Source organism: Gobio gobio, assembly GCF_949357685.1.
Source record: "Gobio gobio genome assembly, chromosome: 19".
In the NCBI taxonomy this organism is placed as follows: Eukaryota; Metazoa; Chordata; class Actinopteri; order Cypriniformes; family Gobionidae; genus Gobio; species Gobio gobio.
This window is the reverse complement of record NC_137112.1, coordinates 40,813,821-40,841,610: the sequence shown is the minus strand read 5'-3', so window position 1 is coordinate 40,841,610 and position 27,790 is coordinate 40,813,821. Positions and strand designations below refer to the sequence as shown.

The 27,790-nt window shown below is 38.3% G+C and overlaps 1 protein-coding gene across 1 annotated transcript in view; it reads left to right on the top strand.

Moving 5' to 3' along the window:
- Window positions 1-16,839, top strand: part of col6a1 (collagen, type VI, alpha 1) — a 54,648-nt gene extending 37,809 nt beyond the window's left edge. Inside the window, exons 26-35 of the mRNA XM_079844492.1 lie at window positions 7,173-7,238; window positions 8,831-8,866; window positions 10,164-10,200; window positions 11,630-11,638; window positions 11,736-11,860; window positions 12,146-12,255; window positions 12,443-12,629; window positions 15,315-15,486; window positions 15,588-15,617; window positions 15,713-16,839. Of these exons, the coding sequence (XP_079700618.1) occupies window positions 7,173-7,238; window positions 8,831-8,866; window positions 10,164-10,200; window positions 11,630-11,638; window positions 11,736-11,860; window positions 12,146-12,255; window positions 12,443-12,629; window positions 15,315-15,486; window positions 15,588-15,617; window positions 15,713-16,314 (1,374 nt within the window). The 3' untranslated portion in view covers window positions 16,315-16,839. The remainder of the gene's footprint in view (window positions 1-7,172; window positions 7,239-8,830; window positions 8,867-10,163; window positions 10,201-11,629; window positions 11,639-11,735; window positions 11,861-12,145; window positions 12,256-12,442; window positions 12,630-15,314; window positions 15,487-15,587; window positions 15,618-15,712) is intronic.
- The last annotated feature ends 10,951 nt before the right edge of the window (window positions 16,840-27,790 follow it).

The following is a 27,790-nucleotide window of genomic DNA, read 5'->3' as shown; positions in this document are numbered from 1 at the left end:
CTGGTCAGTGTTGGCAAGTGACGATGCCATTGTATAAGCAGGATAATTCACAATTTTAATGCGCTTCGCCTCCGCTTCGGGTTGGGTGATTCTTTGCCTCCACGTTGTACATTAAAATAATGCATTACACACCTAGCTATGTATTATCCAATATATAATAAAATAACCATGATATGAGGTTTTGCTCATAGCACCCACCCTTGTGTGGGATATTAGTCAAGTGAGAAGGTGAATGTCAGCTGTTATACTACGGGGCCGTTGAATGCTTGAATCTGATTGGTTGATGAACGTTCTGAGGTGTGCAATTATTTTCTGGGAGACGCACAGCGAACGTAGTTCCAGGCAGCTCTTGACCGCATTACAGTTCCATATCACTTCGCATAGTTAACTGTAATAACGGAAATTACACCATGACAGACGATTTTCCTAAAGTTAATTTTAATATTTACGGGAACTATAAAACGTTCAACAAATGGGTGGCAGGAGTATTAGACGGTCCAGATGAAGAACAACATAAACGGAAGCGGACATCAAAGACAGCCGGCAACAACAAAAGACATAAAATGATTAGCGAAGAACAGCTAGACATACTCGAGGGAGAAAAACACGAAGAAAACACCAAAAAAACAACAGCTTGGGCAGTTAATGTGTTTAACGACTGGCTTAAAGCCAAAAATACGTCTCTGGATGAGGTAGAGAGAGAGGGGGCATCCACTTTAAATACCCTGCTGCGAGCTTTCTATGCCACTGTCCGAAACGCATCCGGCGCAGAGTATTCAGTGTCAAGTTTTATTTCCCTTAGAGCTGGACTGAACCGCTATATATCCAAATACAACATCATTGGTCAATCGGAATTTAAGTCATCCAACGACGTATATCCGTCCTCAAAAAGTTTCGAAAGGCTGGGAAAGACGTCAGTACTCATCATCCTCCCATCTCCACTGCTGAAATACAGCGCATTCGTCACTCTCCGTATCTGTCACCAGACACAGCAGCCGGACTGGTTCGCAAGGTCTGGTTTGACATTCAGCTGAACCTGGCGAGGAGGGGGCGTGAGGGAAATCGAGAGTTAAGACAGCATTCATTCGTTATTAAAAAAGAAAATGGAGGTGAATTTGTTTGCTTGTCTTATAATGCAGAAACAAAAAACCACAAAAAGCCCAACAATCCCAAAAAAGACTGTTACCGAGGATTCATGTCTGCCAACACAACTGCCCCCTTTGCCCAGTTAAAAGCTTCAAAAAGTACCTCACTAAATGCCCACCTGATGCCACATCCTTCTATCTTCATCCTCTGAAAGCGACACAGGAGGAGCTTGACAGGCGAGAGTTCTGGTATTCTCACAAACCCATGGGTGTGAACTACCTCGGAAATATGCTTCCTTGCATCTGCGAGGCAGTGGGGTTATCCAAAAGATACACCAACCATTCATTAAGAAGCACAGCAGTTCAAATACTGTCTGAAGCAGGGCTGGAGAGCAGGCAAATCATGTCTGTCACAGGGCACAAGTGTGAAACAAGCCTGAGAAGCTACTGGGCACCTTCAGCAGAAGAAAGAAAACAATGGAGCCTGACCCTCTCAGGAAACAAAAATTCAAACGCCACAGAAAATCAAGGCCGGGACCAACAGGAAAAGACAATCTCCACTACACAGCTCCCTGCGCTTGATCTGCCATTTTCGATGTCTAATTTTACAAATAACGGAAGCGTGCAGTTTAATTTCAATAAATAAAACATGTAGGTCTAGATAAATAAAGTTGTAGCATGAATTAAAAAGTAAATATAAAACAGCTGGTAGGCCTGCTGCATGATTTTTTTCCCCGTTATTATTGCAGGTACAACAAATAATATAGATATGCCTAAGGCCTTTTGTGTTTCATTCATTTTTGCAAAAAAAAAACAAGCAAAAAAACAGAAAATGCAACGATTTAATAATAATTAAATGAATATATATACATTCACAAGCTTTTCTGTCTCATTACTGCAATCACATGTGCTCGCACACATACACTACAGTTTGCACAAAAAGGTGTTTTCAGCGCTGACCTGACGATTTGATCAGTTAGCCTATAGGCCTATATAGTGTAGCAACTTAATGTCTACATTGTCTACACATGACATTTTTTCCACTATAGCGAGGTAATAACTCCGCTTCGCGTCGTGACTGCATCACCACCTCGGGTGTGCATTATCATTCTAATAATTGAACGGCCCGTCGTCAATTATTCCTTACTAAACATATCACATATGCTTATATCAAAGCGCTGAGCTCATGTTTAATTTTTTCATCATAACAATCTTGAGTCTCTTCATTGTGGTTGTACAAGCCGACACAAAATAGCAACAAATACATATGCTCACAAGCTTTCATCTTCGGTCATCTGGAGTCGATTTTTGGTGATCTAACGCCCAGACAGCTTCACTATGCAAAATCAAAACCTTCAAGGAAGCGGTGGAGACTTGCATATGTGGAAGAATTGTTTTTCATCTGTCGGCTGTTCGTGGTTCTTTCTTTAGAAATGATGTTCTAATTTTAAAATGGTTGGTCTCTCTCACACTTTGAGAGGATAGAGTGCCAGGTTTTTGTTTGTTTGTTGAGCTGCGAGTGATTGAATGTACACTTGAATGGTTGGGCTAAAGAAGGCCATAAATCATACAGGATGTTTACAAGCCATGCACATTTTGCAGCAGATGTGTGTAAACTGTTTACACATAGTTATCTTTCTATTGAAGACATACCTTTTCTGCAAGATTTCTGATATAAGTGGGGGTTGCCAAGACAAACATCACTATTGCTATTTCTTACACTGTAAAAAAAAAGATTGCAATTTTAATTGTAAAAAACAAAAAATGCTAACACTAAAAACCTGTGTTATGAGGTTTTACCAACAGTTTGAGGATCCAGTGGTTTAGTCATAAGCTATTTTAAATATGTTTAATTGGTTCAATATTTGAAAAACCCATAGAGAGAGTTAAAGGATGAACAATAGTAAGGATTTATGAAAAAAGGATATATGAAGATACAAGGTTTCCGTATACCCAATTGTTTTTTATTGGACTTTTACATTAACCATTAAACGCATACCTCGGGTCTTTAATGACCCGGTACTTAATTCACTACCCTCCTCCTCATTCTTTAAACTCAAACAAATACTATTCCTCAATCAGTTAATTATAAACAATATAACAAGAAAAATCATAAAAGAATGCCTGTTTTTTCCGGTCAATTTTTGTTAAAATTGTATAGGGTCGCTAAGGACCCGAGGTGTGAAACAGTGCAAGTATATTTTTTCTGCACATCAATAATTGAATCGTTGATGACTGAATAAGTGCAATTCACCTTTCTTCCACAAGGTGGCATTGTCTGATACACAATGATGAAGTTTCACTCATAGTTACTGCAGACAGAAAACAAAAGAATAGGATGTATCATCAGCAAAACTTGAAATGGCTCAGCGATTTGCTGCAGAGCGAGTACTGATTGCAATCAAATACTAGTGTCACTGTCACTTGATGGTGGATCTGGTGATGAAGATTTTGAGAATATGTTTGAGATGGCGAATATGAGCCAGATGCTTATTATTTTTAATGAGCTCTGACCGGGGGGGACAGTGATGGTATAAAACAACTGCTCAAACTGAACACTTCCAAGCTCTAAAAGATAACAAAATAGGCTTTATTTTATTCATCTGTAATTGTTACTATAATATCGGGAGAGTTTTATATTATCGCGAGAGGTAGAGATCCATCCGTGTTAGATATAGATACGGGTCGCTAAAGATCCGAATATGAGATACGAGACTCACCCTCGTCCTGCTTGCCACAGTTATGAATTGTGTTCGGACACATTTCAGAAGACAACAAACTTGTTTAGCTAGAAGAGTTCACTGAGCCTAGACCATGAAAAGGCAATGGCTTTAGACGGACACACTCAAAGTTCAACCACACATGCACTTTACGATAATTAGAACCGTACCCTTGTGTTTATCACCTCTGTAACTCTCTTCAACTACTCACAAAAATCTTAAGACCCCCTGTAAAAGTTGAGTAGTTTACCATACTAAGATTCATTTAGAATGCATTTAGAATCCATTTAGATTCAATTTACAATGGAAAATGTGCAAAGATCAAAAAGAAGCCAATTGACTATAATTCCAAAAGTTATCATTAGCAGAATTGCAGTGGCCATAAATTAAAATGTTTACCACGTGTTTTACAACTAAATCTTAAAGAATGGCTAGAAGCTCTTCATAATAACCATAAAGTCTGGAGGGAATGATATCCCCTCTAATGCACAAGGAAGAACACTTTAACAAGCTGAAACAAACACTGAAAGTAAAGTTAAACTGCTGTGATTGAACACACACTTGAATGTTTGGGCCACAGAAAGGCCTTTATTAATCAAACACAATGCTTACAGTAACATTTTGAAGCATTTGTGTTTTGGATGTTTAAACTGTTTACACAGTGATCATTCTGGTTAAGACATATATACAGTTTCTGAAGACTTCTGGTAATGGTGTTTGCCAAGTCAATCAATATTACTATTTCTCATCAAGTGTTTTTTTAATTAATACTTTTGTAATCATTTAAGCATGATATACACCACCAGAACACCCTGCGTACATGGTAGTATGAAGCACTCCGAACACTAGCATGCTAGCAATGTAGTTTGTGTTCATTGCATTGAAATAACTGTGGCTGAAACAAATAATAGCTTATAACAACCAGCTTGAAGCCTGATCTACTTTTTGTGGGAAAGGAACATTTATTTACTTTGCTTCTCGTAGTATATCTGTCAGGTGCTGTTATGGCTTTAGCTTTATATTTGTCTGGAGCATTAGCATCCTGTTGATTATATTAGCAGTGACATACAGTTATTTAGGTGAACATGTTTGTAGCCAAATTTATGTATTTATTATGTTTAAGTGTTTGAAGTGTGTATATATACGTTATTTTGTATACATTATTATTCAGGGCTTCACATCTGCTCCATATGAGCCATGAAGGTGCTTTGCTCCTCCTTGTGTTTGGCTCTATCTTTCTGCTGGCCAAGACTGTTTGGAAATGTTTTTTCTGCACTTGTAAACAATTGATTGGTCTCCTCCGGTCTCTCCCAAACTCAAGGGGCCCACATTTGGTCTAGTATCTGTCAAGGTAATCACAATGAGCCATAACAGTATGGGCATGACGGCATCATTTAACCTCGTCCCTACTGTGAGCCTGCTTGGAGAACGTCTGTGACAGTTGTGGACTTTGAAGTGAGGAATTTGACGGTAATTGAAGCAGCATGGGAGAGTCGGCTTGTAATAGGGACAGGTGGTTAGTATTATCTCACCACCAGACTGGGCTGGTGGCGAAACTGTGCAGAGACCGCTGAATTAATGGAGACCATTTCAATTGTTTATATGGAGGGAGAGAGTTGTCTCGGAGGGTTTTAAGCTGATTACGATGTTCATGGTATTGATATTACAGTGAGGTCCGAAAGATTGAGGCTGGAATTCAGAGTCTGATTTAAACCTGGAAATTAACAGATTAAATTGTCATTACATGTGAAGGAATATTGACTTAAAAATACTATATATTATTTTCTCTCTTAATGTTTTGCTAATAATAGCATATCATTTTAATGTAAATAATTATATTATAAAAAGACGGTTTATTCCTAGAAATTAGATTTTGAGATTGTGTCATGGCATTTGAAGAAACAATGACATAAAATATCTATTTGAAGTAATATTGACCCTGTAATTATTATGCTAATAATATCATTTGTAATATGAAAAATATACTGTATATATTAGAAAAAGGTACAGTAGATGCATTTTAACTAGTGAATCCCATTGTATAATTTTTTTTAATAAAATCATATTAACTCTTTCACTGCCAGCGTTTTTTTTTTTTTTAATTTTAAGTTGCCAGCCAGCACCAACATTTTTGATCATTTTCACAAAAATGTTATGGCCCCCAGAATATTTTTTGTAATATCTGAACCATGGGCGTCGGAACTATTGTATGTGGGTGGGACAAGACCCACCCATTTTTTACGATCAATGATATTGGACCCACTCACTTTTATCATCTCTTATTTAGCACATGTCTGTTTACCTACCCCTAACCGATAAACACTTGTTATTAAACACGTTAGACGCTTTATTTCCACTTTTCTAATATTTTCTTCATTTTTATTGAAAATAAATGCCTTTCCGATCTGATATGTGATGGGAAAAGAGAGTAGAGTGAGTTCGGCAAAATGCGGATTGGAACCTCAGTTTGATTTGCGTCAAAACTTGATGCCAGGCAAGCGTCTTACCCCTACACTATTGCTGCTCTCAATGATATGGTGATTTCTGTAATCTTGTCTTGCCCAACCAGACGTTTAGCAAACAAGGCAATATTTGTACTTAATGTAAATGGCATCTACTCCAGTAAAATTTTTCTGAGAGAGGACCCACCCACATTTTTTTTGCTTCCGACGCCCATGATCTGAACATACAATATCAAAAGAGTAAACAGAGTAAACAGTAGTATATGTATATTGAAATATACTTGGCTCAAAAATCTGAATGTGTTGTGTAAGATTTTGTAGAGGGCCTAAAATATTCCTCAAGTTGCAAAGTATCTCAGTGTTTTCTCATTTCTTTCACTCCTTCCTCAATTTTGTTGTTGTTGCATGTTCTCATTTTTTTCTCATCTTTTTGTATGTTGTAAAATCCAACATTTTAAACAAAAAGCTGAGAAAGGCTACGTCCATATCAGATTCAAAATGTTGATAAAAACAGAGATCGAGTCCATCAACACCCCCAAAGCTTGCACATTCCTATATCTCTTTGTGGGTCGACATTTCATTCGTTAATGATTTTGATTTATATGCTGTTTAATGTTTGATGATCACGTTAGCTCGCATGTAAGCAATGCTTCTATCACTTGTTTCTGTTTCTCACTTATTTTTGGATCCTGAGAGTTTGTACTTTTTCAGAAGATGCATAATAGCGGTCCTTACCTTATAACAGTGAAAACATGGATTGCCAGAAAATTTTGTCAATTTTGGTGGGGACGCGTTGTCATAAATTATGGATAAATCCACCATTGTGGGGAAAGAGTTCAAATGGTATAGCTACTTATAACACTGTATTTTCCAGGCTAAATATCTTCATATCTTGTTTTCCACAGAACAACAGGCCAGGACCACCTGGGCCTAAAGGAGCCAAAGGTCACAGAGGACCTGAAGGAAGATCTGTGAGTTTGATTGCACCATTTCAATGCATTCAGCCTGTTTACTGTATCTCCTACTTGAAGTTTGTTATGTAAAGCCTTGTTTATACTCGACACGTCTGCACGAGCACGAGGGTGCGCGCGGAAGCGGTGTGCTGTGCATTTTTGGTAACTTTTTGCTTGGCTCCGCATCCAAAGATGAACGAGTTCTAGGCGAATCTAGCCGAGCATGACGTCTCATCACACCACCACCCAGTTTATACATACAAATGAGTTGCTTATATTTACAAAATTAGCCTACAAAAGCAGAAATAAAGATCCATGTCCAATTGTGAAACGAAATGAAAAGATGAAAACCACCAGACCACTAGGGAATTCGAATGTCACTAGCAGATCTATGTATTTATTCACTAATGCGAAGAATCTCTGGACTAATAATATATTTGATGCAAATTACTGAAAATATTGTTTGCAAATAATCCCAAAAGGATTATTTCCAACTAGAATTAGACCTAGAATTCCCCCCCCCCCCCAATGTTCAAGACAATGTTACGGCCTTGGTTTTTGGTGAAGTGTACTAAAATAAATATCGCCACCGGTGTACATTCTTCTACTTCTTCTCACCGCTGTTTCCTGATGGTTTATAGAACAATTACTCAGAGTCGCCCTCTGTCGTTTCAAAGAATAGCACAACGCTGATCGCGTCGAGTATAAACGCCTTATCCGTTTGGGGAGAAGCGTGCGCAGTCAGCGGAGGCGAAAGTATAAACAAGGCTTACGGGTATAACGATAAAAATGGTTATATTTGTTCATATCGATTCATGTTCTCCATTGAGGGTTCATATGAGTATGATATTCCGCACCATGTGCTTATGTCAGCATCCTGACAAACTTTAAATAATGTATCTGTATTCTGAATCAGTGAAACATATACGTGCCGATCTGCTGTTGGATTGAATTTCTGAGATCCAAAGGTGCAAGAAAGTTCAGTTGAGATATTCAATGGAATGTGATCAACAAATCTAACCCCAGAATTCTGGCTAAATAAAAGCTAAAAAAAACAAGTTTTATTGTTACTTGTTATAGAATCAAAAATACCATTGGCCACGGTTGACAGTTGGCAGGCCAGGAAACCTGGACCTGAACTCGGTTAAACATCTTTAAATGACAAAGAGAAACAATCTCATCAGATACATTTAGAAGATAATTGGGGCTATTATATTTTCAGAAGTAAACAACAAGGCTCTTACACTCTCTAGAGGAGCCAAAATACGTTTTTAAGTGTACAAATCTTCAGTTATGTAGAACGGCGTTAAACAGCCATGATTTATGGGTGTGTGGGAAGGGAAATTTCTCTCAGCCTGCAATTTTGTGATGTTCCTCTTTGCCACTGGATGACATCCAGAGAGGAGGAGACTTGTCTGTCTCAAAAATGCTCTTATTTGGAAAGGGATTGAGAGCTTCTTTGCTCTGGGAGAATTACATCTGTGTAGCATGTAACAAAACAAACAGTGACCCTTTCGCAGACCTGTTTATGTTGTTTCGATACTACAGAAGTACAGTATGTGTCTTCATGTGCACATAGTATATTTCATCTGTCTTGTATTCATGCACAGGGACCACCAGGACCACCTGGGCCTCAAGGAGCAGATGTGAGTGAGTTTAATTCGAATAAACTGGGTTTTACGGAATGCACAAATCAAAACAATCACACATTATTGGACATAGTATAACGCAAATGTTCCAGTTCAGTTTCCTGTATGAAAAGACACGGAGAGTGACAGTGCTCTTGATAATAAATGATCCTGGACATTCCACAATTCACTTTCCCTTATTTTTGTGAATTCCACATCGCTGACAGCAAGTAGCTATGGTAATCTCTAGCCAAGGCCCAAGCACATACCAGGCTAGTCTTTTGTGGAATAAAAGCATCCTTTAATAGCGCACGACAGCTGGCTTGTTCCAATAGCATCTGCAAAGAAATGAATGCATGAAACTATAGATGTGCAGTCTTTAAGAGTGACATTTGAAGGGGTTATTTTTTATCCTGAAGGCCACTTGTAATGTGTAATGTAAAGTTTTTTTGGTTGCACTTGCTTACAGTGTACTTATCTAAGAAAGTACTAGTTAATATAAAGTAACTACATGGTTAAGGTTAGGTTTAGAGGTAGGTTCAGGGTTAGTTTCTAATTATTACCCAGTTATTGTAATAACTACAATAAGTACATAGTATGTATATGAGGAATAGGTCTGAGTAAAATAAAGTGCTACCGTTTTTTTGCCCTTAAGATTCATTATTTTGTGTAAATTTAACCATTTTCTCCATTATAGAATTAAACAGGCAAACATTTTGCTGCTGTTCCTTTAAGACATCAGCCTTTTTGCATGTGAAATCAGAGTCCAATTTAATTTTAACGGCCCAGTAAGCAATCTGTGCTGAAATGTGGCACATAAACTGTTAAGATCAGGTCTTCTGCAGAGCTGTAGGTGCTACACATCCAGGAACTGCCCTACATTTTACTCTTAATATTAGTTATTCTGGTGTTTATAAATATTATAATATATCTTGATTACTGTGACAAGTTTCTGAATACCAAGAATACCATAGGCATAGGCATTGTAAAATGTAAATGTATAGTGTTTTTTTTTTAATCAAAAGATCATTATTAGATTTCTCGTGAGCTCTTTCTCTGGACTCTTGGTGTATATTGACATAGTATGTTTTTATCATTCAGCACAAGAGGAAATACACTTTTTTTAAAGGGTCTTTGCAGTAATTGTGAGTCTCTGGGGAGCGTTGTGCAGAAAGTGCAGAATTTCCTGTAATTAAAACAACATGGACTTGTGGCTCCATTTTGTGATACAAAATGGCGACAGGGAAAATCAGTTGCAGAGGCAGCCGTCTCTCTCCATTAATGTCTCTCTCTCTCTCTCTCTCTCTCTGTGTAGGAATGTGAGATTCTGGATATCATCATGAAGATGTGCTGTGAGTAGACCTGTTTTTGTATTTACCCATGAGTCACTACTCCATTTCACTGCCTCCATAAATGGTGACCTGCCTGTCGCCCACACTGATTTAACACCGTAATGTCGACCCGTGCCATGAAGTGATGATACAGCAATCCACCTAGCCAGCTCAGGGTTCATAAAACTTTGCAGGCCAGTAGTGAACATGCAAAGAAATGAGAAAACACTGAAATACTTTGCCACGAAGAACTAAGGCCCTCTACAAACTCTTACACAACACATTCAGATTTCTGAGCCAAGTATATTTCAAAATATGTGTGTGTAAATGTGCTTTTTTCCCCAAAACACTGTCAGAAATCATGCAATCATACGAATAATATGTCCTGTGTAGGTCCACTTCAGTTGCACAAACTATTACGCCAGTTTTTAATTAATCAAATTACGCCAAAGAATCATTTGTTTATTGTTTTTGAAAGGATATTCATTATTTTGTTTTTTAACTCTGGCTGGAGTCATAGTCTTTAACCCAGAATGGATTCATTTAAAGGCACATATTTTACACGTTTATCATAAATGTTAGTTTTGGAAGCTTAACTTAGATATTTAATATCGGCATCTGGGCATGTGAAAACAGGACATAATCCAATTGGAGAGAGAACACTGATTCTTTGAACAGAAGTGTGTAAAAGGTCAGTGTGAAAATTACACATCAGTTTAAAGGAATAGGATCGGACAGTATTAGCCAATCAGATGCAAATAATGTTTTGTGGGCTGCTGTTTTACTTGATATCGTCCAATTTGTTTTGGGCCAGTGAAGGTTGTCCTCCCTGTACGGCCCTTGGGCTTCAGCCTTAAAAATTTGACTGTGTTGTTGTGTGAGTTAATTTAATAAATTACATTTTTCATGTAAGAGTAAAATCAGTGTGTGAAATGTACTATGAATGAGACCCCAGGGGCCAGAGAAAAAACAGACAAAATTGTCCAAATGGAAAAATATCAATTTCAGCCAACAAGAAAAACATCCAACCGTTCACTTTTGATGAGGCTGCTTTGTGTTTATTAGAGTTTTATCATTTCTTTTTCCTCCCAAACATAATATTACTTATGCCTAGTTCTGTGCAGACTTTCACCGTTTTGGTCTATTCATTGTTCTATTCATTGTCACCACAGATTAAATATGATATGTTCTTCGTAATATTCTCCCTTTGGGTTACAAATAAAAAAACATGAGAAAAAAATGGTCAGGAATTTAGGTCAGAGTATTAACTACTTTTTTTTAATATCATAAATGAATAAGCTTTAATGAACGCTTATTTTTTCCAGACCAGCAAAATTGTGCATCCCTTACTTTGAATGTTTTGCTAGAACATGTGTTTCTGATATGCCTAATATTGTCAGATTTGATACAAATGTAATGTGTTTTCACTTTCTTTCTTTCTTTCTTTCAGCTTGCTGTGGTAAGCCCCAAGACTATGAAGTATATGAGAAATAATTCACACTGTTTTATTTAGTGTTTTGCAATGCCGTCTTCTTTATGTGCATGTTTTGTTTAAGAATGCACATGCGGACCCCTGGACATTGCTTTCATTGTGGACAGCTCTGAGAGTATTGGAGCTTCCAACTTTGCCATTGCTAAAGACTTCATTGTGACGGTAATGGACAGACTCAAGCTAAGACAGGTACGTTTTAGATAACTACGAGACTCATTAACACTTCAGCTAACTGTCAACTTGGATTCACTGGGGCTGTAATCATGATAGACACTGAGAAAGACACATTCCCCATCATATTCAGATTAGTGGTCGACCAATATGGGTTTCAATGGTTGATTCTTAAATTATTACATTTGGTCCCCTTTAATCTTGAAGACGTGGTGGTTCCATATTAGATGCATGGGCTCTTCTGAATGAATCCCACAATGTAATGATAATAGATGCATTAAGTTTCCTATTTCTTCTTTGCAGTTTGGTGCCAATGAGTCTCGTATTGGCGTGGTGCAGTACAGCGGTGCTAATGCTCAGGAGGCCGTACAGCTTGGTGACCCCAACATTAAGACCCTGATAGACCTAAAGCAGTATGAAATATTGATGTTCTCTTGTTAAAAGCAATAATATGCACACAATATGGCAATAACACCTTCAAGAAACTCTTCTGTGGCTTGAAGGAATTTGCTTCCTCATCAGATGAGCTTGCATTTTGTGCGTATGTCTGGCATAATGTCTGGAGAAATAAAGAAAAATGATCTCTGTCATTCACTTTAGAGCTGTGAAAGACTTGCGCTGGATAGCTGAAGCCACGTACACTGGAGAAGCTCTGCAGTACTCGCTTACAAACATGATTAGCAAGCTAGTGACGGAGAGGAGTGTAATCATTGTCCTAACTGATGGACGCTCTGACACCCAGAGGGACACAGTACCCCTGAACGTGCTGTGTGGCAAGGGACTGAAGGTAAACCTAATGAACTTGGACAACCTTGGCTCAGGAAAAACGTGCCTCTGCTCCAAAACGCACAGAGTATACGGTACAATTCTCTGCCGTTTCCAGCTGACATTAACACTAGTGGGAGTAAAACACCAACAACTTTTATTGCTGTTCACGCAAATTTTAATTATGGGCCAGATTATCAATTAATAATATCATATGACAAGGGGTGTAATGGTACACAGAAGTCACGGTTCGGTACATACCTGGGGTCCCGGTTCAATATGAGTTCGGTACAACAGGAAAAGCAACAAATCCCAAAATGCTAGGTTTCTTTTCATTTATTTTGAACAGACAGTAGGGCAAATTACAGTTTGTTCCACCTAGCAGCATTTAGTCCCCCCTGAGGTAGTTGGTTCAGTACAGCCTCTTTTACTGTAAGCAGTAAACAGAATGCACACTTGCATAAAAACAGATTTGTTGAACTGTTGATTTGTTACTTGACCACTGTTGCGTAAAATGCAACTGCTGTTTTCAAACTTATTGGTTTGATTTTTGATTTATTAACGTGATGTTTGAGCCTTCGCTGTCATTTTCTTTGCGTGTGAGAGTTCATTAAAGGGATAGTTCACCCAAAAACGAAATTTGAATTTTTTTTATCTGCTTACCCCCAGGGCATCCAAGATGTAGGTGTCTTTGTTTCTTCAGTAGAACACAAATGAAGATTTTTAACTCCAACCGTTGCAGTGTGATAGTCGTATAATGCATGCCATGGGGATATTTTAGAGTATGAGAGCTATGAGAGTAAAAACACATAGACATACGAATCCATGTTAAACCATGCGGCTCGTGGCGACACATTGATGTCTTAAGACACGAAATGATCAGTTTCTTCGAGAAACCGAATAGTATTTATGTAATTTTTTTTACCTCTTATCAGATGAATGTCATCTGGTTTTCCCAGCGCCATAACTTACGGCGAATAAGGTCAAAATACCGGCGCGATCAAAGATGTATATACGTAGATGCCTCATTCGAGCGATCCGCGAACAATGAGGAATCTATGTATATTTCTATGATCGCGCCGGTATTTTGCATGTATTTTGACCTTATTTGCTGGAAGTGATGGCATGGGGACGGCTGATGCAGAGCCATAGAAAAACTTTTAATAAATGTTTAAATATGGATATTTTTCTAACACAAACGCAGCGATTCGCTTCAGAAGGCCTTTATTAACAACCCCGGAGCCGCGTGGAGCACGTTATTTGATGGACAGATGCATTTTTTATGGACTTCAAAAACAGAGCAACTATTACTGCTATTATAATGCTTGGATTAGCCAGAACATTTTTAATATAACTCAGGTTTTATTCGTCTGAAAGAAGAATGTCATATACACCTTGAATTACTCGAGGGCGAGTAAATCATGGGCTAATTTTAGTTTTTGGGTGAACTATCCCTTTAACATGCAGTGACAATGGCGGATGCGCAAATTTCACAGATAAGCGAGAAATAGAAAAGGTGGCATCTACATCTGAGCCTACATCACCTTTCTATGGGGAGACAGCGAATGAAGCGCCACACGAGGCTTCCCGTGTCCAGGATATGCATATTTCATCACATTGCACATTTGGCACAATGGACAGTGGAAATAACTTAAAATACTCCACCATGTATACGCCATCCCACCATTTTATTCATACAGATAAAAGTAAACAAAACTGTAACGGGTTTGTGTTTTCATTTTTATTTGTGTACACTCACAAAAAAGATGCCGCTTTTCTTTTCTCAAAAGTCAGCGTATATAGGCCACTAGCAAGCTCTTGTGTGCAATCTGAACTCTTGTTTTGGGTTAGTGCATGGATCATGTCTTCTTCGGCTCTTTTTCCTGTTGTGGCGGTTATAAAACAGTGTTGCATTACCGTGTGCGCCCCCCTCCGGATTGTAGTATGGATCGCCTGTGCTTGACTGTATTCTTCGTCTGACTGTATGCACCAAACTGTGACGGTTTGGGATGAATACTGTTACACCCCTACTATATGACCTCAAAACATTTACCATAGGGCATGTATTTGTATACTGATACATTTTGCATCACATGACCAGCTCCAAATGTTTGGCTTTTCTGGCATAGTAAACTTGCTCATTAGCTCACCTGGTACAACTGGTGCTCAAGTACGAGTCCAGTGAAACTTGCAAGCTAAAATGGCATTTAGGTAGGATTTAGTGTGGGTGGTACGTTATTTTCAAACACAATAGAGTGTTAACCTTTTACTTCCACTCACTGGACATTTCATTGCCGGACTGCCAAGATAGCATTTCCAGATACACATTCATCTGTTTTAAGATAAAACAACTAGCTGTTAGTGCCAGTCATTGAATATTTTAAGTGTTGCGAAACATGCAAGAAGCAATGTAATATCAATATGCAGAAATGTCTCAACAGGCACGTTTTCCAATGAGGTTTGGTTGAACTTGGAGTTAATGAGCTAATGTTGTGTGGATCTTTGAGGATGAAGTGTACAGAATTGTATTCAATTGTATGAATCTATTATGCTGCTGATGTAATGTCATAATGTCTAGGGAGAACTTGTGATCCAATGACATTTCATGTTATTGTGATGCAAGTATATCCCATGAAATGAGGTTAAATGAAACCAGAAATGATTTTCTGGTTAATAGGAACCTTGACTCACTTTCGGTTTCTGGCAGGTTGGAGGCGTTGGAGTCACGGATTATGCAGAAAGGAAGTCCAATCCAGAACAGCTTGATGAGGTTGTGTGTAAAAATGATCCCAGACAAGGTTTCTCCTTTGCCCTGAACAACTTTGGTCTTCTTTTGGATGACAGCTTCCTTCAAAACCTGACTGAGAAAATATGTGAAGGTGGGTCAAATACAGTGTCTGCCGCAGATTTAGGGTGCTTTGTGAGTTCCGGATCTGATTTTGAGGAACAACTATTTACTACATTGTGCTTTTTTTCACAGACAAAAAGTGTCCCACTTATACTTGTCCAAGTAAGTATTTAATTGAGAACACACAAAAAAAAAACAGTTCTGTCAGCATGTTGACCATTAGATAATAATGGTTACACCCTTTTCCTCTTCTCCAGTTTCATTTAATGACAACACCGATGTCCTCATCATGATGGACAGCTCGGCCAGCGTGGGCTCCAAGAACTTCGAGATGACCAAGGACTTCTCACGGATGCTGGCTAAGCGTTTTCTGTCAGCAGAAAGAGGAGGCTCTCAGGTCCGGGTTGCCGTTGGCCAGTACAGTAACAATGCCAACTTGGAGGCTGAATTTTCCTCGAATGCCACCCAAGTGGTCGCTAAAATCGCAGAAGCCAAGTTTCAGAATGCTGGTACGCAGGTAACAAACGCTCTCACCTTCGCCGTGCAGCGCTTCAGGGGTGGCAGTACGAGGAAGAAGAAGCTGCTGGTGTTTTCGGATGGTCGTTCCCAAGGTGTCAACGCCGTCCAGATTGAGAAAGCCGTGGAGCAGGTGACTAACGCGGGCATTGAACTGTACGTGCTGGCCGTGGGAAATCAGGTGAACGAGGAGCACCTGCGCACCCTGGTGAGCCGTGCCCGGCCGTATGACAACACGTACGCCTACCGCCACCTTTTCAAAGTACCTGACTACCGCTCAATGGTCACTGGGGTCTTTTACCAAACTGTCTCCCGCAAGATTTCCCTGGAGTCGAGGGGGTGATTGGGTAGTGGGAGGGGTCCAGGAATAAAGGGGGTGGGTGGCAGTATAGCACAAGCTTTGATTGTTTTTAGTTTTTGGTCTATGTTTCATGTGAATGATATATCTGAACTTAAAAGATTTTCGTAGTCTCAGTTTCATTTCATAAAAGACAGGAAATGATTGTGTCAGAATTCTTAAAACTGTCTATGTTTTATGTCACTAAGTCTTTGTAAAGTATAGGGATTAATCAAGTCATTTCACAGTTTACGTCAATTGTTTGAGTGAGTTCTGGTGCTTTGACTATATGACTGTATTAAAGTTAGCTTTCCATAACTGCCAGAAATTAGCATTAAATGATATTAAGGGCACGAAAAATTCATTCTTTCAGTGGTCAGGAGCTGAAATCTCTATGATGATGAAGACTTAAACTCTTTATAAATATAAGGAGTGTATTAAATAAAATGCAATGCAACCAGGGTCCAAAATAAACATGTTCATCTATATTTTACTATATATATATATATATATATATATATATATATATATATATATATATATATATATATATATATATATATATATATATATATATATATATATATATACACACTGCCAAATATACTGTAATTCAAAAGCAATTTATTTTAGACCCTGCTTGCAACAAGTCAGTTCTTTATTTGCATTAGTCTGTGGTACACTTAATTGTTAATATTAAAAGTAAAACTTGAATATAAATTGGTGCTACCGATGTAAACACTACACTAGCTCCTTCAAATGCAGGTTTCTTCAAAATAGATCTTTATGCCTTTAGCCAAAGAGTTTACCAATAGGTTTCTCATGTCGGAAATGTATTTGAGACCAGCCTCTGGGCTATTGTAAAGGAATTTGAAATAAAGGATGCTACACCCCACTACTAACGCCTCTGTCATTTGACCATCTTGAAAATAAGCTACATGCACATGCTGTGGATGATCAGTGTCAATTTATTTGTTATAGGAGAATGTCTTGAGTTGCTTTTCTTAGTAATTTATCTCCTTGTATATGCCACAAAAATCTTCATGAAACCATTGATTTAATATCTTTCAGCAATTTATGTCTACTGAAAATCCAACTTGATGCAATAGTAAATCAGTTTTGCACTCAGTATTTTGTGTCCCTTATAATATGAGTGTTGGAGAACTATGTGAGATATTCTGTTTATCCCATAAGAAATAAATCCTGCAGAGGATGAACACTCGTTGCTTGTTCACTTGTTGAACAGTGAATGGGATTGCCTATACATTTGTACTACGGCAACTTGACAATGTATAACGCCAAGTCTCCTCATGGAAAACATCCAGTTAACAACCACAACCTCCTGACAACATGCCATATGTCATTAGAGATCTGGCTGTGGTTTTTCTGTGTGACATAATGCTTTCCTCACCCCAAAGCAGCTAAGAACTGATATCATCTGACAAGGCCATTTAAAGCTATCCATAAAATTATTGGTTTGAGAAGACATGAAACAGGGCAAAAATGCACTTGCCAGCCTCATGAGTCAGGATACACATTTCTGCTGACCAAGGCTGGATTTATTTGATCAAAATACAGTAATATTATGATATATTATTTCATTTTAAAATAACTGTTTTTTTATTATTTTTAAATGTAATTTATTTCTGTGATGGAAGCCAGTCTTTAGTGTTACATGATGCTTCAGAAATCATCACTCACTTTTGATCAATTTAATGGGTTAGTTCACCCAAAAATGAAAATTATGTCATTTATTCCTCACCCTCATGTCGTTCCAAACCTGTAAGACCTTCGTTCATCTTCAGAACACAAATGAAGATATTTTTGATGAAATCCAAGAACTCTCACCCCTCCATAGACAGCAATTTAATTAAAGGAACACGCCGACTTTTTGGGACTTTGGCTTATTCACCGGATCCCCCAGAGTTAGATAAGTCCATACATACCATTCTCATCTCTGTGCGTGCCAGAACTCTGTCTGATGCACACACAGCTAGCCTAGCTTAGCACAAAGACTGGAGGTAAATGGCTCCAGCTAGCCTGCTTGTCAATAAGTGACAAAATAATGCCAACATTTTCCTATTTACATGTTGTGATGTGTATAGTTACATCGTGTACTAAGACTGACGGAAAATGAAAAGTTGTGCTTTTCTAGACCGATATGTCTCGGAACTATACTCTCATTCCTGTGTAATAATCAAGGAACTTTGCTTTTTGACTTCAGTTTGTGTAAATCCACTTGGGGTTCAGAGTATTTATTTTTTCCCACATTAATTGCACACGTCTAGTACAATCATGTGGTTTTGTTTCATTAATACAGTGTATCATTTTTTTCTTGATTTACTCCGAAAGAATGCAAGTGAAATGTGACAACATGCCCCATAGGTGGGGTACACTGTAACATGTGGTGGGTCACAATGTAACATGACCAAATAACAGCTTAAAATGTTACCTGATATAATCAAAAAAAATATACAAGATAAACTAAAATATTTTGTCAAAAAAATACAATTATTAACTTTTTAAAATAAAATAATGCCATTTTTTAATCATTAAAAATATAAGCATTTTTGAGTTTGACTACAAACACATCGCTAAATACAGCTATACAGCATAGTTCAAAACATAATAATAATTAATAATTTCTGAACATTAACTCTCAGACATTATTCACCCTTTTCTCATGGTTTCTCAAAAGAATTAATAAAAGTATAGAATATAATGGCATATTTCTAATAGGGGTTCAATGTAACGCAGTGTTACAACACACCCCATCTGAGCAACTGTGATTTAAACCGCGGCTCGTGTCTTCTGCTGTTAGATCAGCATTAAAGAACTATCTCAACTGTTAAATAACAGATATAAGATTAAAATATTATCGGATTTGTCTTATTTTAAATAAACAAATAAAACAGAGATGAAAACTAAACTTAAGTAAGAAATTTAATATTAAATACATGTTCAGTAATATCTTCCAGAGATCTTTTAATTTTGGCGCAATTTTTTCTCTAAATAATGTTGATATGGCAACTAGTAAATATACTAAGTTTCGTCATTCTGGCATGTGTGGAAAGGGTTAAAACATGCGTGTTACAACTACCCCGCGTTAGGATGTGCCCCGCGCTCCCCTACTATGGGTGCAGCGGCGCAATATTACGCAGCGCCTGAAAATAGTCCCCAGCACGCTCTCTGTGCAAGCAGGTTGTCACATTGGTTATGATGACAGAATTAGCCTAAACGGTTAGCCTATTTTCAGGCGCTGCATAATATAATTTCGCCTCTGCATCCATGGTACGGCAGCAAAGTTCCTTGATTACTACGTAGGAATGAGAGTATAGTTCCTATCCATATTGGTCTAAAAAAATTTTTAGAACTTTTCTAAAACTTTTCATTTTCCATTGGTCTTAGTACACGATGTAACTATACACATCACAACATGTAAATAGGAAAATGTTGGCGTTATTTTGTCACTTATTGAGCAGTAGGCTAGCTGGAGCCATTTACCTCCAGTCTTTGTGCTAAGCTAGGCTAGCTGTGGGTGCGTCAGACAGAGTTATGGCACGCACGGAGATGAGAATGGTATGTATGGACTTATCTAACTCTGGGGGATACGGTGAATAAGCTAAAGTCTCAAAAAGTCGGCATGTTCCTTAAACACTTTCAAGGTCCAGAAAGGTACTAAAAACATCGTTAAAATAGTCCATGTGACTACAGTGGTTCAACCTTAATTTTATGAAGTGACGAGAATACTTTTTAACGACTTTATTCAACAATTTCTTCTAGCCTTTGTCAGACTCTTACGTTGTTGACACAGTGTAAACAGTGCAGCACTTCCAAAACATCGGGTTACCGTTGGCTGACGCTGTTCATGTGAACACCACTACGCATAAGCACAAGTCGTTCTGCTGTAGAACTAGGAAGTGCTGCACTGTTTCCCCTTTCTTTAACCTTTAAAGTGTTAATTAAATTGGTGTCTATGGAGGGGTCAGAGAGCTTGCGGATTTCATCAAAAATATCTTCATATGTGTTCTGAAGATGAACGAAGGTCCTACGGGTTTGGAACGACATGAGGGTGAGGAATTAATGACAGAATTTTTATATTTGGGTGAACTAACCCTTTAATGCATTCTTGCTGAATAAAAATGTTATTTTTATTCTAAAACAATACATCTCTGACCTCAAACTTGTATTTATTTATTTAAAGCTTGTATTTAATGTTCTCCATCCCATGAATGTCTCTTTTCTTTTAAGAGCCAGGTGAATTAGATCGTTTTATAGATCAGTTTCTTTAGTATCCCGAGGTGACAAAGCATGAGAGGAAGCTGTAGTGTGATTCACATCAGCTGTAAACAGATCACATGTGGATTCGTTTTAGCCATTGTACGGTTTCTCATTAATTCTAATTTTCCCTTGAAAAGACATTGAAGAACAACTGTGAAACATTAAAATAATAGTCTCACTGGATTGCTTTCAGGTAAACAAAACACTTAACATTTGCATTGGCAAGCGTTGCTTAATGTCTGGTACCCTTGTCCATTCATTCATCTATCTATCCTACCTTTAGTACATAATTAGCATCTGTTAGATGGTAATGAACCAATACTTTAAAATAACAAACATTTCATACGTCTATGAGGGGGTCCTACTACAGAATCTGTTACCGATTTGGATTGTATCTTTCCACAATCGTCAAGTTTACCCATTACTAATCACCATACTTAAAAACTTTACCTCTCCGCTTCTCATATTCCTCAGAAGCACCATGTGCCAGTAAAAAATAGCCCAATGCGATTTTCTCCATTGGGCGGTCAAATTTTCCACTGAATTTGTAAGTCTGGGGAGTGTTTGGGGGTGTTGGAGCACCGAAATTGTACGCACGGGGGTGGAAATCAACATAAAAGTAGCCAGCTACGAGGTCATCTCCGGTCAGGGATACAGTAGCAGTGGTGTAATCTCACCTTCATCTGTTGAGGTTTTGCCATAACGTCCATTTCCTTTCCAAACTCCAGGGAGCATGAAACCACAGCAACCATTAAACTATTATCTAAACTAAACTATTATTCTTTTTTTTTTCAAGCATGTAAATATATATTTTATAGTGAGTCATGACCACAACTTTGAATTGAACAATGAATGTTTCCATGTTCTGTTTTCCTGGCAGATAAAGACATTTATTCAGCAACAGTAAATTAAAGGTGTCATGAACTGTTTTTTTTTTTATTTTATACTGTTGTCTGAGGTCAACTTATGACGTTTGCGTGGTTTTTACATTCAAAAACATCATAATGAATAAGTAATAGGCTATTTTCTACCCTGGTTTTGAGGCTCTCTCCTGGAACGCTCGGTTTTTAGGGGTGTGCCGCACTGAAGACTTGGAAGTAAACGCACACGGCTAGGATTGGATAAGATTTGCATATTTAATGAGCTTCAGCTCCCCTGTCAGTACATGAGGGAATTGTTTTGAAAGCGTGTGGGAAAACGGCAACCGGAATGATTCGTCCCACAACAGGGCTCGCAAAGTGTTTTTATCAAACAAACACAATGATTTATCTCTCATCCACCCGCGATTGATTGGAATGTTGTTATTTTTTTATTAGCTACTTGGCCCGTCCGATTGGTGGATATAACCGCAAACTACACACACACACGCGCGCACAAGCCTCACTGCATAGTCAGACAAATCAGCATGTTGAAAACTTCCGCGATTGTATTTTTCCTTCAAATATCAAGTCAAGAGAGTGAACGCACATCAAGGAAGGAATGTTATTTCACTATCGTTTCTGAAAATCCAGTCTCTTGTTTACAAACGAATCTGTGGTTAAATGAAGGAACAAACGTGCAATGTCTTCCCCACGTGAGCTGGACATTCATTTAAAATAAAGTTAATCCATGCATTCATAGTTTTAGAATCCGAATGAAGATTACGCAGCCTGTTTATTGCTTGGAAGTTCAATCCGGTTTAGCTCTATGTAGGCCTGTGTTATGTTAGTGGCACTAGACGTGGGTGGGGCTACAGAATCAGGCGTTGTTCTTCTTCTGTTGAGGCGGTGCTTCACTACACTCTGACGTCATAGCCGGGCACATTCTGAGATCGATCGGTTGCTGGGCCTGGTGTCTATAAAAGCTTTTCTTTGACTAACAAGGAAGTTTTCAGCTCTGAAACTTACGATATTCAGGATATTCTTATATTACCATGACCTTTTATATATCCAAAGCTCAAGGGAAAGTTGATTTCTCAATTCAGGACCCCTTTAAATTGATCAAAAGTTACAGTAAAGACATTTATGTTTCAATTGATTTCTCTTTCAAAAAAAATAAAAATAATGCTGAACTTACGATTCATCAAAGAATCATAACAAAACTATTAAGCAGCACAACTGATTTCAGTATTGGAAATAATAAGAAATGTTTCTTGAGCAGCCAATCAGCATATTAGAATGATTTCTGAAGGATCACGTGACACTGAACACTGGAGTAATGATGCTGAAAATGCAGCTTTGCCATCACAGAAATACATTTGATTTTAAAAAGGGAACATGTTTTCATTATACCCCCAGCGCCTTTTTATTTAATTTATCAAATACAGTTTTTGATTATCATTTGACCACTTTCCTAAGAACAAGCCTTTCCCATTGGGAGTCTTGCTCGGTAAAACTCTGCAGCTGCTAAAACATCCAAAGCCAATACAAATTCAACGTTTTTCTCTCCCATCAGGCAAATTCAACCTCCTTTTACAATTCTCTCTTAACTTGGCAAGCGCCTGAATATCTGACTGAACCAGACCTACTTTTTATTGTTAGCAAACCTTCAGTTTCATAACACAAATTCAGCCTTGAAATGAACAAACTTTTGAATGATTTCAACCTATTTAATTATTAATGTTGCCAGATGTGGTGTTACAGTCCACTTCATGTTATAAGTGGTGCAACATGGGTGGCTTTGGGAGCTTCCCAATTATATAAAGTTTAATGTGTCAATGTTACTAGTACAATGTTCGGTCCCACTTTATATTAAGTGGTCTTAACTATGTACTTGCATTAAAAAATATGTACTTATTGTGTTGATATTGAATTGCAAAACACTTTTGCTGTTATTGAGGTGGGATACAGGTATGGTAAGGTACAGGTTTGGTGGTATGGGTAGGTTTAAGGGTGGTTTAAAGGGTAAGGGAACGGTCAACAGTGTAATTATTTTTGTAAATGTAAAAACATGTAATGTATGTACACAATTGTAGCAGATTATCAATTTAAATGTAAGTACATAAGGCCACCTAATATAAAGTGGAACCCAATATTCTGCCAAATCATGCCTAGAGCACGAGCACCACATACATGCCAAACCCATTCGGTAATCGCAAAATCCTCATTTTTTGAAATCCCACAGACGACCACTGTGGCCATGGGAACAGAGTGTATGGAGGTGTGGGAGGGGTTTAAAGAGAGGAGGCGGTGAGGTTTGGTACAATGTGCCCAGCTAATGTCTCCCAGCTGGCTTTGAACACTGAGGGCCAACATCTGGAGGCATGTGGTCACAGAAATACCTCAGTTAAAGGATGCAAGTCGCCTGCAGAAAAAAAGCTATGAGGTGAGGTAAAGATGACAATGAAAATAAAAGAGGAAGTATGTGTAAAAAAAAGACTGGATTAAGTAAATATATGCTAGGAAATTGAAATGTATGTTTTGTTTATGTTTGGTTCAAAGAAGTGGGCATTAATACGAGGCGAGTGAAGGAACCTTTGTGATAATGGAGGAGTAGAGAAAAGGGAGGATAAGAGAGAAATGGTAGGAGAGGGGAAGGAAAGAATTGGATTGAATGGCGCAGCAGGGTAATCCCACAATGCACTGTAATTTGCTTGAGCAATGAAAGCTGTGAGAGCTCCATAGTGGGAGTTTAGTTTAGTTTAAACAAACTATAGTGCCAATAGTGAACCACAGGACCGGGATACCAAAACCGCGGTTAAACACTTAGTCAAATGACACACACAATCTTGTTACAGCCCGTAGGAGAAGCTGAATCACAGGCTTAAACTAAGGGAAGGAGGAGGGGGAAACCCACTTGAATCAAAACACTTCATATTATTATAAGCATGGATCATCACTAACATAATGGAGTCATTATATTGTGATCTATTGTGAATAATTAATCATTTAACGAACTGAACTTTTCACTGGAAAATCAGCCTACCTTAATGATTAATGATGGAGTTTTAAAGGGATAGTTCACCCAAAAAATTGTCATAATTTACTCGCCCTCACGTTGTTCTAAACCTGTATGAGTTTCTTTCTTCAGTTGAACACAAAAGAAGATATTTTAAATAACGTCGGTAATCAAACAGTTGACGGTAGACATTGACTTCCATAGTGATTTTTTTGGCTCAATGGCTACTGTCAACTGTCTGGTTACCAACGTTCTTTAAAATATCTTATTTTGTGTTCAACAGAAGAAAGAAACAGGTTTGGAACAACTTGAGGGCGAGTAAATGACAGAATTTTCATGTTTTGGTGAACTAACCCTTTAAGCTCTCAAGCTGACTTGAAAACACTTTCATTGTTGGATTGAATTAAGATGCTATTCATGGAGTAACTTGCAGAGCAGGGGTTTTCAAACTATGGGTCACGACCCATTTGTGGGTCGCAGAGTGGGAAGAGGTGGGTCACTTGGCTGCAGATAAATTTACGTTTCAGTGAATGACACACGCACACACACAGAACAAACAAAGTTTAGTCTGGGGTTGCACAATATACCAACGTTAAATATAAATCGCTATATTACTTAGTGCGATTTTCAAATTGCAAAGCCTGCAATTTAATTTATAAATATTTCAGCATTGTGTTTCATGAAGCGCACGTGCGTGACTTGTTGTGATAACAGTTTTCAGCATCTCAGAGCAGCTTCATTATTAACAGGGTTTGAAATGAATGCCCGCCAACCTGCCAAATGGTAAAAAATCAATTGTGGAGGGTAACCATAGACAGTAAAAGAAATGTTCACAGCGACCCCATAGGCTTCGACGGGGAAAAGTGAAGTCAAGTAGAAGCACTCGCTTCCTGATGGCTGAGCGTACTGCGCAGCCTCAGACTGAGCTTGATGAGGTAGATGTGATGTGAGCAACCTGTCTGACAGTTGTAAGTCTTCTAGTAGTTGTGCAAAGTGAAATCTGAATCACGTTGTTGAAATATTTTGTCCCGTTGCTTTTGGCTCTCTATGGGCTTCTCCCCATGCTTCACCCTTGACTTTATCTGACTTTATGCCTCCACGTCCCCCCGATTGCCTCATGGACAGCAAAAGATTGCCTGTGAGATTCTCCTCCTGTCTATATGGTAATTTCTCTACTGTGCGACAGAGTCGCGTGGTTATGATGCAATCGTTAGTACATTTTTTACAAAAACTTCTACGGGCGTTATTGTAAGATACAAGGTAATGAAGCCTTTTATACATTGTCGTGTTTCTTTAGAAATAAACAATGGACAAATGGAGTCTTTAAATACCTCAGATGTAAAGTTATTCGCTGTCAAAGTGACGCCAAAATGAATGGGAGTCAATGGGATGCTAGCAGCAGGTGAGGGCTTGGTTAGCAATGGCTGCCCCTATGGAAGGTACGCTTTCCGGGTGCTGGATTACCCCCTTGAGGGTAACTCTGTCAAATCTCTACACTCAAAAAAAAAAGGTTCTATATGGCACCAAAAATGGTTCTTGGCTCGTAATCATGGGGAACCTTTTTTAGTGCTATATAAAACCAATTTTGGTGCTTCAGTGTTTCTTCAGCGGTTCTTAAGAGGTTCTTTGACTAAGATGCTATATAGCACCAATTTTGGTGCTTCAGTGGTTCTTCAGTGGTTCTTCAGAGGTGCTATATAGCATCTTAGTCAAAGAACCTCCGAAGAACCGCTGAAGAAACACTGAAGCACCAAAATTGGTGTATAGCACTAAAAAAGGTTCCCCTATGATTACGAGCCAAGAACGAGTTTTGGTGCCATATAGAACCTTTTTTTTTTTAGAGTGTAGCCAATCTGGCGGATCACTCAGCCTACTATGTTTACTAACTTTTTATATATGAGCGCGCTCATACGCACCGTCTGTGAATGTGGCACTCCTGTGAGACACACACACAGCGCACTAGCCTGGGAAAACCCAGACAACTTCCGGCAAATTTAGATTTGCTCTGCAAGTAGTCTGGCAAAGAGCCCATTCAAACCCATTTCTAAGCCCTAGAAATTGAGGCACCAATCAGAAACGTTGAGGCGGGCTTTACACGATGACGACAGCGCAGCGACAATGAAGCAGATTCTGTACACTGACTACAAAGATGGATGCAGCAGTGGAACATCACTATCAGCTATCGCGGCTGTTTTAAGCGATTTAAACTTTTCCATTCCGTTAAAACCAGAGCAAAGAACAACACAAGAAGCCTTCATATCTAAAAAAGATGTTATCGCTGTCTTACCGACTGGATTCGGCAAAAGTCTGATACCAGCTTGCTTGTCTTAGCGAGAGCCCTCTTGTAGTGTTAATGTTTCAAAAAATATAGTTTTAAGTCCTTTTCAGGCGAGAATGTAGTTGTTTTTAAAGCCAAAATCTGTGGTTTATTTATAAAGAGAGCGCTTTTTTGAAAATTTGATCTGCCGTTTCTGGAGTTGTGAGCTCCAGTGGACCAGCGGCGCTCAATTGCTCAACCCGACCGAGAGGCGCCTTTCCTCGGCCAGTCCTTCTGCCATCTGCCGCTGGCTCTGATGTGAAGATATGATTCGTCTTGTGTAGATCTAACGGCTGATCTTTGCTCTCATTAATCTATAATTTGTTCCCTGACAGATCGTTTTGTCTGAGGGCAAAGTGAAGTTTCATAACTTTATATTTGTAAGCTATTAAACTTTACCGTTGTAGTCTCCTAGCGCTGACTTTCTTTGACTGAATTGCTTTATGTATTGTATAGCTTCTTATACCTTTTACTTATACTTTTAAAATGGATATTGATCACGCATTAAACTAACATTTAACAAAAAGAGACTGGGTTTTGTTTTATGTCATATCTCATTGTATTACAGTGATAATCATAGCCTATATTATGCACACATGATATTACATGTTTTTATTTTTTAATGTAAACGAAAAGAGGCCGGGTTTTTTAAATATTTCGTTTTGTTATATACATGCATTGAAGATAATATGCATTGCCTTCACTACATTTGTGTGGCTATTATATGTTTAAAATGAACTATTACCGTCATCGGGAGTTCATTCTCCGGAGTCAAACTTGGTAAGTCACGGACGCAAGTTAGAAGTTCGCGTACAAAATATGTCATAAAACACCACTGCCTCATTTCATAAAAAAAAAAAAAAAACTTAAACATATTAGCCACACACATGTGGTTCAGGCAACGCGTAGTTAGGCCTACATTCATTATCTTATATATTTATAATAAAACGAAGTATAAAACACCCTGCCTCTTTTCGTATACATTTTAAAAATAATTAAACATTAATA